At 38.8% G+C, this 14,331-nt stretch overlaps 2 protein-coding genes across 3 annotated transcripts; both read right to left on the reverse strand.

The window, feature by feature from the left end:
- Positions 1-762: 762 nt before the first annotated feature.
- Positions 763-2,666, reverse strand: RB195_020453 (uncharacterized protein; the record flags this gene model as incomplete). Of its 2 annotated transcripts, XM_064188748.1 has the most annotated exons (6): positions 763-861; positions 1,002-1,023; positions 1,084-1,109; positions 1,166-1,375; positions 2,406-2,513; positions 2,583-2,666. In XM_064188748.1, the coding sequence occupies 6 exons, from the start codon at positions 2,664-2,666 to the stop codon at positions 763-765; spliced, it is 549 nt and encodes a 182-aa protein (XP_064044628.1). The 2 variants fall into 2 exon arrangements, with proteins under 2 accessions (XP_064044628.1, XP_064044629.1); XM_064188747.1 differs by having other exon boundaries at positions 1,002-1,109.
- A 2,714-nt stretch (positions 2,667-5,380) lies between these two features.
- On the reverse strand, positions 5,381-11,389 carry RB195_020454 (uncharacterized protein; the record flags this gene model as incomplete). The annotated part of the gene is made up of 7 exons (XM_064188749.1): positions 5,381-5,569; positions 5,786-5,865; positions 6,289-6,365; positions 6,777-6,930; positions 8,796-8,941; positions 9,556-9,635; positions 10,862-11,389. The coding sequence occupies 7 exons, from the start codon at positions 11,387-11,389 to the stop codon at positions 5,381-5,383; spliced, it is 1,254 nt and encodes a 417-aa protein (XP_064044630.1).
- Positions 11,390-14,331: the final 2,942 nt, after the last annotated feature.

A 14,331-nucleotide genomic window follows, 5' to 3' on the forward strand; every position in this document is an offset into this window, starting at 1 on the left:
GAGCTTCAATGGCTGCTGGGGCTGAAGCGTTCGGCTGAAAAACGATTAGGAATGCGTCCCATTGCTCGGCTGGCTAAACATTGGATTTTTCAGCAATGATTATTGTCATAAAATTATTAGTCATCTTGATTTATTCGATTCTCTCTCTTCTGCAATTATTGAATTGTGTGGGGGCATAGAAAAAGTGCAAGATATAAACTATAAACCGAGCAGCTTTAGGCAAGAGTGTTTGCGCATTGTGAGAGTTGGAAGAAAATGAGTGGAGAAAATCCGGAAAAAGAATACTAGAAAAAATTGAGCAGTATGACTTCTGACGTAACACTTTTAGAAGAAAAATTACAAAGGAAGGGCGACAAATCTAAGAGAAAAAAAAAACCCTGGAAAATACCAGGAGCAAGTGTAGACGACCACTATGCTCTTTGTCTCAGGAATCTATTTAATAAAAAGAATAGCCATATCACGTATTTGTTACAATTTTGAGGACTTAAAATAAACCATGAACAACCAAAACACTCAACAGTTCAATTGAAAAAAAAATGAGCAAGCAATACACAAACGTTTTGAAATGCTGAAGTCCACCACCAAATTATCCCGTACGAAAATTTCCCCTGGGAAAAGAGCCGGGAAAATTCTAATGATTTCCGGAGACTGGGTAATATTTCAACAAAAGGCACAAAATATATGGCACATATACTAATTAATATCACATACTGATCACATTTAAAATTCATTCCGTGAGTCCTGACAGGAATACTATCCAAATTATCCCGGAAATCGCAAAATCTTCTTAGGATCCACACCAGCTCTTTTGGCGAAATTCACAACATCCTTCTCCAATGTTGTTCTACCACATACACTAACCTAGAATAGCTCAAATCCTTAAAAACCATGAAGAGATACGCTGATATCCTGGATATGATCCCAATGCATCTAACAACACCTAGGGTCCCATTGTCATTTAATAATACACAGGGTTTTCTTTCCGAAAAGAAAAAAATCACCAGCACATTATCCAAATCGCCTCTGGAAAGAGTTTTAAGTTGTTCTTGGAAATGTTCTTCAGTTAAACGAGTATTTACGCACTTGAACAGATATGGTAGAGAGTCCTTCTGAAAATCGACCATTGTCGATCAGAATTGATCAGGTGTATTGTTACAACACTTACCTCCACTCCATCTCCACAAATAACAATAATGAAATTCCAATGTCGTGCCCATTCGCTGAATTGTTCCTCAAATAAAATATCTGCTCCACTTCGAACACAGTACAGTAGGCGAATCCGAGTTTCATTTTCATCATCCTTTAATGTTTCGTCGATAACACGAACGAACGGTGCAATACCGGTGCCGCCAGCAACCAGTAGTAAACACGGGACCTGGAGAATGAGCTGTAAATCTGCTAGCTACAGGAGGAAACTGTGGAGAATGGGACCCTACATATTTGTATATTCTGTAGCTTCATGTTCTGCAATATTTCATTCATATTTATTTTTTATATCTGTTGTATACGGTAAAATATATGAATATGTAATGTTAAGGGGAAAGGGAATTTGGGACCGTAACGGCTACCTAAGCAAGTTTCTTGAGGTCTAAACTGATAGTCAGGATTGATTAGTTTGGTAAATACGTTCATTAGCGTAGTTACCCTACACGTTCGCGTTCGGCTGTTTCGCGACTTAAAGGCATCACCCCACGAATCTGAGGTGGTGCGGATTTCAGGTGAAGAGTTCCTGTACGAGGTCGTTGATTATGGAGAGAACTGTGATTCCGTCGATTTCTTCGTAATTGCCGTAAAAAATGGACCGGAAGATGCGGTGCGTGCACAAGGCTGGCGCTGCAATCGAACTCCTTTTAAAAAATAGTACGCCGAACGCTCGAAGTCGTATCTTAGGGCCCGTTTTTACGGCAATTAGGAAGAAATGGACGGAATCACCCTTCTCTCCATAATCTACGACTCCGTATAGGCAAAATCCACCTGAAACTCGCACCACCCCAGATTCGTGAGGTGATGCCTTTAAGCTGCCGATTCACTTGTTTTACTCAAATAAACAGATGAAGAGACCTCATTAATCTCGACCGCTCGCTCATGGACGCGGCGAATAAGTATAAAGGTGGAGCGTTTTAGCGTGTGTCGTAAGAGCAAACTGTTTCTCACGACATTTTTCAGGGCGATTAAGGGGAATTGAGCGTGGTCATGCTCATACTCGTAGTTCACACCTCAATCTCTATAATTTCTCTCGCAGGTTTTCCAACTACGTCAGTTTTTTGATACGCTGCTTACGACTTCCAGAAATAAAGACAGGCCCCCACTGTCCCCCCTCCACCTAAACTCACTTTTTCCTGACGCTCCATCTTCTACAGCTTGCTCGAAGATGTTCATGTACTATATTTCTCATATTTGTATACCTTTTTATTCAACAAATCCACATCTTCATTATATGGTCCACGCCATTCGATAGAGTCACCGACTTTCCAATGTCGTACGTGTTGTGTTAGCCTACCGTCATCGTATATCTGCAGTGAAGTTCTTCCTGCTACCTGTTAAGACTTCGAAAACAAAAACAATCGTAACGAATACCGTACCTTTATAGGGATCTCGAACCGTGTAGTTGTTACATGAGTTGGTGTGTAAGGCCTTGAAACCACTCCTCCGTCATCAGTAACCATTCTAGAAATTAACCATACAATAAATTACTAGGATCAGTCAAAACGGCTGCGCTTGAAGGAGCATTAATGTTGTCATTCCCCTTGGGATCCTACGTAGAAGCTTTAATGTCTTGTCTTTATTTGGACTCGTTATCCTAAATCCCTGCTTTTCGGGAGTTCCATTTTTTGTAAACGACTAGATAAAGAGTGTATACATGAGCAGACTCAGTGGCCTATGATCATTGGTGATTATTAGTGATCTACAAATCAAGGGCACATAGAGCGCCAGGAAGAGGAAGGGGCTCGGAAGAAACCTATATGACGCACATCGAAGGTGTCGTATCGTCAGTTTTTTTTCTCAAATGTTTGTTCTTGTAAATGTACTTTTTGTTTGTGTTTTTATTTTCTGATCGCCGCACTTGTCGTCGTTCATTTGTCATTTTTGACAGAAAGTGGAACTGTCCGAGTGTGAGAACTGGACCTAGAATATTGGCCCACGGTTTGGTGGATGTGAATACTCCTAAGAAATAGTAAATAGACATCTGTATCAGAAGAAGATTGACGGAAACGAAGGAAAAAAGTCAACCGAAGTTGGAATTTGATTCACAAATTGATCGTTCTGTTAGCATTCTTTCCTTTTATCGTAAAAATAATCACAAAAAAAAACATTGCGAATAAATTTTTTTTTCTGTCCACGAATAGTAGTGATGGTAGATCCCATAGTAGTAGCAATAGGGGTGCATTTCATTTCACGCCATTTGATTTCTATTCTTTTTACATGTCTCGATCCAGGACCATAGTCGGGTCAAAACAACATGAATCTCGGTGCAGCTACGTAGGCGGCAGCGCTCCGAACGGTGTGGAGCGGCTGGAGGTTAGGATCGAGGTGGGACCTTCCCGCATTGCGACGATTAGTGGTGCTAGCAATTGCTGGCACCAGTTTGAGCGCAGCCGCTTACGCAACTCCACCGCACCGCTTTGAGCGCTGCCGCTTGCGGCATTGCATTGAGCTTCATTTTGTTTTGAATCTAATGATAACACGTTCATAGTCATCAACCGTTAGAACGCATTGTTATAGTAGGGTCAAAACGACATGAAGCACGTACGCAATTGCGTACGCGGCTTCTCTCGAAGCGCTTTGGTGGAGCGTAGCGGCTAGGAGCATGGGGAACCCCTGCTGGCACCACCCATCGCTGCAGTTTGCGACGGTCCCAACTCGATTCCAACTGCTGCCTTCACAGCACCGTTTTGAGCGCGTACGCAAATGCACCACAATTACACTCGTGTATCATGTCGTATTCACTCGACTATACGCGCGTAACTGCTTATGTACATAAAGTGCAACCACTCTTTTCATATTTGTTAGAATCCGATTTATTTCGATTTTTTCAAGATTTTTTTCCTTTGCACATGATCACTGTTTTTGATTGTATACACAATGTACTTCCCCAATTTCAGAATTACTTTAGTTGATCTTCAATATTAGATTATAATTAATTAATAATTATTGTATAACTGACTACTATTTAACTGAGGTTAGAGCCATCATATTTATATTGATCGATACAATGCGCTTTGATTGAAGCAGAGAAGTGGAAGAGTTGCAGGCGGAGAATCGCGGCCACCCACGCAATGTAAGTTCCGTCAACAGCAGGGTTTTGACGTCTTCGTAAAGTTATTATAATCCAAATCACCAGTACGGACCCTCAGTATCTGATATTTCTACGAGATCACCTTAGTATACTAATGCAGGCGAATTTTTCATCCTAAGAAAATCTTTCAATTGTATGTAGTTATGGTTATATTGTATAAGGACCAAATTCTGCCACGCTTTTCCACGCAGATTTTCCTGTCATCGAAAGATGAAGATAATATAATGGAACCGTAATGAAGAAAGACAAATTTTACAGTAAAATAAAGAGAGAAAAACAAGATTCGAGAACGAAAGCGTTTTCCATACTCGATTTAAAGAATGCCACCTTGCCTCCGCGTCCAACCGCGCCGCACTCGCGCGCTTCGGATCGCGCCACGCGTTTTCGCGTCGTCAGCTTCATATATTTTCAGCTTTCCATTGGTTCCGTAGAAACGCACTTATGCAATGGTTGAAATAAGCAGGAGTAAGAAAAACTTCAACGAAGCAAAATCTTACGCTATCTTCATGGATGTCGACAAAAAAAAAGACATAGTTACATACAAAAATCACGTAAGAATTACCTATATGAAAGACTGGAACTCTAAATGCTAGTTTAATCCCGCTTGCAGTTTGAGACAACGTTGAAGTATAGCTGCTTAGAAGCAGAGCAGAGTATCTTTGCTTTCTTTGGGAATCAAAATTTACAAACAACGTTTTTGGCACAACGTAGAAGCCAAATCCAGAGAGGCCTTGTACGTTCAAAATTTCAAGAGACTTCGATCACAGTTCGGACTTTTCTTGGGATCCAAAACTTTAGACGTCTTCCACTTCTGCACTGTCTCGAACAGCTAACAGAGGAGAAAATCACAGATTAAATGCACATAAATGCATATATAGATCTGGATAACAGAAAAATCGATCACAGAACGTTGACACAAACATTCACAACATCGCAAGCAACTAAACGAGAATGAGCACCGTATCAGGGATATTCCTTCTACACGGGATACAGCGCTAAACAATCCCGCTCCATAGCCACAAAAAAACATAGTTGATGGACTAGACAACCGTACAGAAATATGGATAACAATTCAGTGGAGATCTAGACAGTGATCATGAGAATGTAGCCGACGAGTGGTAAGTACGGCTTCAGCAATGGTCCGATGTATGGTGTCCATAGAATGTATTCGACTATACACCAATACGCTTTGAACTGAAGACGTCCCCATGACGGGAAATTCTGTCGAACCTCAATTTTACCAGCTTCCATGCGTTCACGAGCTAGCCTCACCTGAATTGAGCATGGAAAAACTAGCAAAAAGAATGGAAACGTTAGCTAAAAATCTATTTTCCACGAAAAATGGAAGTGAATGCAAAAGATCTTCCCATGCCGGGAATCGAACCCGGGGCGCGTGGGTGAAAACCACGAATCCTAACCACTAGACCACATGGGACACACGTGTTTGCTGGACGCCTCTCATTTGAGCGAGAGGACTCTTCAACCAACCTTTTCATGGTCGCAGGTGCCATTTCTATCGACGAACTGGAAACCAAACTTTCCGAGTTGCATTAACTTGGAGCCACCATCTGTAAAAGTTATAAAATGAAATGTAAGACGTTTATTAAGTTGAAGAATGATTCGAACATAGAAAATTAGGAATCAAATATCATTTTAACGATAAGTGGTTGAATAAGAGCTGAACGCACAGTTTACGTTTCAAATTTCGCTGAAACTCGGAGGAAAATTCTCCTCAGCAAGCAAAATCAAGCAAGAGATAAGCAAAAAAAGAAATAAAACTCACTATGAACGAAAGATAAAAGAATCAACTCCCGTAAAGTGGAAAAAAAACTCAGGTTTGCTTCAAGAAATGATTTTCTCTCGACTTTTTAGAATTTGTTCACTAAATTTTGAAGAGAAACAAAGGCGCAAGGAAATTATGGCTTCTACAAATCATAGCAAAAAGTTCGAAGATGACCAAAAAAAAACAAAAAAAAAAAAGAATAACACACCTGTCTCGCAGTCCAACTGCATAATATACGGAGGATTTTTTTGCTCCGAGTACATCCATTCCCATGAGTGTGCTAGTCTAAAAATGAAGGAATAAGAAAAGACTAACAAATAAGAAATGGAAATTTTCAAAGAAAAACACCGTTTGAGTAGAAAGTTTGAATCTTTAATGAGGAATATTTCCAGTTATGTTTTAAAATGATCTGGTAATATGTAAAAGTTAAAGGTTCGACAAACAATTGGGAACCCGGAAATCTGATGTTCAGTTTCAAATAGGAGAACTTCGTGGTCAAGATTAAATACAATACAGAGTGCAACCACGAAAAGAAAATAATTTGAAAATCTTAGAAGTCTTTGAAAACATTACTCAATAGTTGTAATCAGCGAGAATATTTTCGATTTTCCAATCATACGAACTCAAGGTCAAAGAAGCAGCGAAACGTCTGCAAACATAAATAAACAGGAAAACTAGCAGAACGAGAGGACTTACTCGTAGGGAAAATAAGCACATCGTGGTCGACCCCATGTATGGCATTGATGGATCATTACTCCCATGTCTGGTGTGTACCAATGTGCCAATTTGTCTGACAACCTCTCGAAAAACTTGATCGTATCATTGTTCGCACGGATGAAGAAGTTTGCACCTTAACAATAAAATAGATAATTTAATTTCCCATCATGTACATTGATCAATAATCCTGTTATAACAGCTTCTTATTTTCTGAAAAAAAAATTAAGTTCTTGATCTCTATGGAAATGACCGCTCTATGAGCGCAGAATTGTAATTAAATGTAGAAAATTAGTAAAGCAAGCAATGGAAAGTTTGCAAGAAACATGGAATATGAGTCCGCAAATGGGACTAGAGTACACTTGTACCCGTGCATCAAAAGAAGGTAGTGTAAAAAATGGCACTTCGGCTCTCCCCACACTAACAGCATCCAGAATACGACAAGTGTTGTCCAGTTAGAATACGGACGTTTCCAAACAATTTCAAGTCAAAAGGTTGGTGCGAATATATCCGTACACCAACAATATACAATGATAAAGTTACATTGAGGTCCAAACTACCATAGGTGCTATAGGGAGGAAGCGGTCCCTCCTCTGGTGAACGGGGTCTAGCTCATGTGGTGCAACTCAAGTGATGATTGTCCCTTCCCCTACCGTCTTAAAGTGAAGGAAGTCCTTCCGCCGACAGTCCAAAAGCGAAGGGGTGGGAGCACCGGCTCCGACCATCGCATGTAAGCAAACTACAGTTCTTTTTCAAAAAAACCCTATGCAGTAATAATGCGCATGATTTCAATTACGGTTTCCACTGGAAGCGAAATTCGTTCAGTTTCAAATTACATGCATCAGAATTACATTACATCATACAGAAATGAAAAACTATTCATGAGCAAAGAAATGAAACTGCTGATTTTTGATGCTTTTAAATAAGTATAAACGTAACATAGCATGAGAGCATCAACAAAATCAAGAAGGAGCAATTATCGAACGAAAAAAAGGTCGTCTGATTGTCAAGAAGCGAGTTTGAAAGTAGCTTAAGCTTTAAATCTGAGAGACCAATGAACAAAGACAGGAATTTCCTTCGAAACAATTAGTGTTGCTAATCCACACAAGAGAAGGGAAATTCGTTCTTTAAACAAAAAAGTGTTCGTCAAATTCAAGAACGGGAAGACCTTCAAATTTTCGGATTTTTTGGCAAAATATCTTATCGAAATACTTGCACTACGGATCTGTAACCGGCACTGTAAACAACATATGAACAACGAAGCAGTCAAATAATCAGCGATAAAAACTTTGCGGAGTAATTCATTCTTCAGACAACTTTTAGAATCAAAAAGTCCTAACCATAAGAGCCGTGACTAACTTTTACACTGGCAGACAACAAGTATATGGTTAATTTTCGCGCCCTAATAAGAAACACACCACTTTTGACTGCGTATTTTGACTGCGTACCTTGTTTGATTTAAAATTGGAAGCAGGATTTTATGCACTATTGTTTCGTTTATTAGTATTTTCCCTTATCGCTGTTTCCTCTAAGTTTTTGTTTCTTGTTTTCGCAATTTTCGTACTTCTGTCCCATTATAATCAGTCTCCTCATCCTAGTCAGAAGAATCCGATGAGATTGATCACAAACAGTTCATATGGATTAGGAGCAAAGTGATCCATTGTTTTATTATTCATAATCTTGTACTTCTTCATTTTCTTAGCCATTGATTTCCCTCAGAACAGAAGGACAATGTTACAATGTTTACGTTATTCCAAATGGCTCTATTCCCCCTCAGTCCATAAAAGTCATTCAATTTGTACACAATTGCGCTATACATCGATCCTCTCATCGTTCTACCGGGGCTCCCCGTATAGCCTTGACACGCTATCCGAACATCGATTATCACTGAATAGACCTGCGGAATCAGGTCAAACGAGGATACAAACGTGATAGATGATAAATTTCCATCAGAATCTTTGGGACCTTGGATTGAGAGATATGTGACGAACGGTAACTCACCATTCACCCAATTCGTCCTCATACTGTTCTCGTCCACACCGAGTTGATCGAAGATCGCATCGTACGACATATCATCTTCAAAACCGAGCTCAAAGAGGTTCTTACGCCAGAAAGTGTCTTGTTGCATCATCCAAAAAGATTTCCCTCTGAAAAACGTCAGACGTAGAATGTAGAAAGTGACACAGTAGTTTAGTTTTTTTTTTTGAAAGAAATGTTAAATGCCTAAATCTAAGCACTTTCCAAGAAGCAATGGAGCTTCGCAAACAAACGATACCAATCTTAGTATATATGAATGAAATTCGAAAAATGACGAAATATCTGGCTAGCACGATTGCGAATGCTTAAATGTCTCTTAGCCCTCTCTTAAATATCTCTTACACGTAAGGAGAGATTTTAAAAAATAACGTTGCAGTAGCAAGAGAAGTTCAGAACGACATGCCAAAAAATTCTGCTTATCATCATCGCGTCCAATATAGAAAAAAGTTGGAAACAGAGGAATAACATGAAATATAGGGGATTTTTATGTACTTTTCTTGTAATTTATGTACTAATTTATGTATAACAATTATTGGTGTGTTATAATTAATAATTGTATAATAATGTAATGTATAATTTATGCACTTTGTTTTCTTTATTTAAATTTTCCTCATATCGGCCTTTCGGGCTTTGTTCGCAAGGCTTTGTTTCTTGTTTTTTGCTTTTCACCGTTCTTGTGACTTTGTGTTTGGAGGAAATAACGTTTAAAACAAAAAATACTCACTTCCTTAGTAGACTCACAGCTAGGTTGGCCCGAAGTAGGTAGATTGTTTGATAAGGGCCTTCCGCGAAACTGAACGGCTTCTGAAAAAAACGATTATGAGGGCGCAAAACATAATGCACTGAATATCGAATATTTTCAATGTAAATTTTAGAGATTGTAAGAATTGAAGATTACATTTGAATGTCTGTGACATGTAATTCCACAAACTGAGCAAGTACTGAATAATTTTTGAAAGAATTATGTTTTTGACCACTTTTAACTAATTAGTTCACACGTTTGCATGTTCTCCAGTTGCCCTTCAAAATTCATAGCAACTCCGTTAATCTATCAGGATCTATCATTGATTTTTACCTCAACTTCCTGTTAGAGAAATCCCAGACATCATACCGAAACCTCTAGCGAATTCAAATATTTTAGTTGCCTTATGATAAGATTGAACTGTACCACAGATCACTATACCTGTTAACAATCTTAAAAGGATAAACCCTGTATAACCTCGAAAATATCGTACGCAGTGGGATTTCACACATTTAATCGGTCAGCCAGCGGCTCGCAACTGTGCGGTCACTGCCTTTCAATACGATGAAACGCGTAAACGAGATGAATACGGATGAGTGCGATTGCAAGAAGTATCAAAAGTGAGATCAGCAAAAAAGAAACGGAATGTGAGAGATGGAAAAAAGCAAATTCGCTCAATTTATCACCCACATTTTCATCTAAACTCAAAGGGTAAACACAACCATTTAAAAAATGATCCTACCCTCATCCACAATGATCTACCACAGCTCAGTTAAAGGACAAGATATAAGGTGCAAGACCACAGTATAATAACCAGAAGAATTCTTACTTCCATCCACACTTTCAAAATTCCTGTTTTATGAACTCAAAGAACAGCAAAAATGTGCAGGTTATAATAAATAATGTGGTCAAAACAATGAGAAAGAATGAGCTACTGATGAATGAATGAAGAAAGAAAAAAAAAAAACTAGACCACATCTAAAATGAATGACTGAATAAAATGTTAGAGCAAATATCATAAAACAGTCACAGTAGAACCTAAAACAAAATATGCTGGAAGAAGGGCAACATTAAAGATATAGTGGAGCAACTTTTTTCCGTTCTACTTATGTAGATGAAGGCAAAAACATAAATACATCCGAATTCTGTAGCCTCCTCATCAAAATTAATATATCTTTATCCAAGTTTCCAAACCAATTAGGAACTAATACGGTGAAAAATAAAATAGATTTAATTGTAAATTTAAGTTATATTGGTTAGAATGAACATTGAAGCAAAAAGAACTCACGTAAAGACTTGGTGTTGGCCAATGGAACTGTCGAATATTCGGCCATGCTCTTCTCAGTTCATCTCTGGCCACCGTATCCAGTGTGACGAATATCAGCCTTTCATGGACACCAGGAAGGCTGGCTGTATTGCACAAAAAGTTATATGTCATATTGAGTGCGTATTGGTTGAGTAGTAGAAATGCCGGAGGCCTTGTGAACTCCTCATCCAGCATGTGAATTAAATCGTCGAACTCTTGAGAATTCTCAATGATCTCCTGCGCTACGGAGTCCCCGTGTCTTTTCACGTAGCGAACGGCAGCAATCGCATTTTGAGTCTTCCGGAGTACTAGGATACCGAAGATGAACCAGAATGCGTAGAAGAGAATCACTGGTATCCTGAATAGAATTTTCTCCGTATTCGAGACACTGCATTTGCGTTTTTGCGGCACAGTTGTTTTATGGAGCTTCGACGACGTTTTGTCGCTCTCGTCGCGCTGGCCGGCATCGTTCGTTTTGGCCGCCTGGCGACGACGCAGATTGGTGGTCATAGATATCGGTGAACTGCTTGTGGAGCGGCAACGCTGCAAGTGATAGGATGTGGCGACCTGAAAGCAATGGATCGTGTGAGCGAGCGACAATAAACCCGTAACGTAAGTGCCACTCATCGTTACAAGGGATACGAGCGCATCCGAAATCATCCAATAATGGAAATTGAAGGGGATTAGAAAAAAAAAGAAGAGAAGAAAAAACGCAAGAAAAAGAACGAAAAATAAAAGAAAAATTGCTCTGAAAGATCGAATTAGTGGAATTAGTATCACATACGAGTCAAAAACACATTGTAAAGTCTTTAAAGAATGCCCTAAAAGATAAGTGTCGGACAGCTGTCTATCCCTTTTATAATGGGACCCCTTTTTTATCACATGGATATCTTTTTATATATATCGTATCGTATATATATCGTATATATCGAATATCGTAGCGATAAATCCATGCAATAAATTATATGCTAATTTTGGAAAACCGTACTAAAAGGAGGGAAGTAAGCGAAGACAAAAACTGTACAATGAGACCACGCTTCCTGTGACCTTCAAGTGTTGCAATAAATCCTAGAATGGGAGCCGGAACTGGGCGTGGTAGTAGTGGATCTGATATCAGCATGGTTACGAGAACAAAAGTTGTTAAAGTGTTAACCTTGACCCGACAAAAGGTTGTCATCTGCACCTTCAGCCGAATTACCACATTCCGCCGACAATGTGACATGATCAGCGACCTCAAAAAGTACGATGATATGGGCGTGCGAACCGTTAGTTCGAAATCCAGTGTCCGAGTTTTCGTCCAAAAGAAAAAAAAGAACCAACACAATCACTTATTAAAGGGAAAGGGGAAAAAAACTACCTTCTGTACGTTTCTGGTTATCGATTGTTATGATATAATCATATTTCTAATAGAGCTACTGCAGAAAAACCGTATCTAACAGAAAAAAGACTTATTATACTCACAATTGGTCAAGTGATGAATACCAGAGGAACGAAGGAAGCGATGAAAACTGAAGTAAAAAGTAACTTGTAAATTTCTGACTTATCCTACACTCATGATATTTTAAGGTAGCCATCAATGAAAGGTAGGATTAACCCACATCAACGAAAGGTTGGAAATGAAGAAAAGATGAGGAGGAAAATCGAGGTAACCTCCAACCTTGAAGAAAGCTTCAAAATGAATCTCGACTTAAACTTACACCCGAAGCAGTCATGCATGTGAACTATTATCGATTGGCACGACTTATGACGCGAATCACGCAAATTCTAATTGATGGGGAACAAAACTACTTTAACCCGGACATCCAATTTTTGAACAATTTAACCGCGAACTACTCGTCAAACCAACTCATAGCACGAGTTTTCAGCAGTGTCACTCCATGACACATTTACGTGACATTATACCGTGCGTGTGGGTTGACGAGGAAAAGTGATCGTCCATTAGTGTTGCCAACTAGTCCACGCTGTTCAGGATTGACATTATTTTTCAGAACTCAGATATTCGCAGAACGGTTTGAGTTTGGAAATTATTTGAAATGCACTGGTGGTCGAAGTATTTTTACGCCATAATTACCGGACGATTGGGAAAGGTCAATTGAAGCATGAACCCCGCTAAATAAATGAACGAATTCTCTCAACTGTCGGAAAAATTCTGGTAATGCCAGCAAAATCAAATACGAATGAAGTAATGAAATCAAAAACCGATAGCACCGACCTTGTAATGTATCGTTTTAACAGAACAAAGAAATTATAGAAGAAAAGAACCGGTTACGACATCCTGAATGCGTAGGAAAGAAATTTATGAAAAAAACACCTTCGAACACATACAGGTGCAATAACGAGAATTCCTATTAAAAAGACAAAAAAAAAGGCTCTACCATTCAACGCGCTACAGGAGAACAGTTTTAATTCTGGAGGAACGCAGAGAAATTGTCGGATATACATACATACGATGACACAGTAGAAATGAAGCGAAATATCAAAGTTAAAGTTCGCTGAAATCTACATCAAACTGCAGAATGCTATTTATTTCACAACTCGCCACTGCTTCATTCAAGGTCAGGCGTTTCGGCGCCGCGCCAATCACAACCGCAATAACCCTAGGATACCTGCCAGTTGAAGGGCATCGAAATTTCCGACACTATCAATCTTATGGATTTCATTGACAAATTATAAAGTTATAGCATTCTTAGTCTCCATTCTACTGTTTAACAACTACCGACGTTATTTATAGTTTGCGGATAAATAATAATAATAGTAATAATAATAATAATAGTAATAATAATAACAGGTAATTGTTCTACATTACTGCAGTACCACCACAAGAATTGCTGGAACCTTAGTAAACAGGCGATAAAAACAATAGTAAAAACTAAGAACCAATCAAAAAAGATAACTTGTCTTACAAGAAAAAAGAAGAAAATTAATCCTCAGAAATTTAAGTAAATAAGTCCTATGAGCAGGTTATACAGCCTGTGCATGTAAAAAAGGATAGAATCAAACTCATGGAGGAGCTAAGGATAGAAAACTACCAATGAGTGGTATTTTGATCGGATGACCATAAAGTATGTATGCCTGGAGCAGGCTCTTCATATGCACTGCAGCATATACTGTATGCTACATATGCTTTACAGTACCACAAAACAAAAAGATAAGGATTGCAGAAACTGGAGAAGAAAAAAAGAAGTGAAGATTAATGAACTACAAAGGTATGCGGAAGTGGAGACCTTCAGAAAAAATGTCAATGCCACATAAAGACATACAAACTGCCAGAAAAAAAAACTAAAACGGAATGATAACAACACTTACTAGTGACCTCTAGCTCTGTTCCATAACTGTTGCGAACTTGCTTTGATGCTATCGCGGTCCTTTTATGTCAACAAGAAGTATCGCTCATAATCTTCTACAATTTTAAGCATTAATTCAGAACCTCTATCTAAATCACACCTTGCTCT

Source organism: Necator americanus, chromosome II (genome assembly GCF_031761385.1).
Source record: "Necator americanus strain Aroian chromosome II, whole genome shotgun sequence".
NCBI lineage: Eukaryota > Metazoa > Nematoda > Chromadorea > Rhabditida > Ancylostomatidae > Necator > Necator americanus.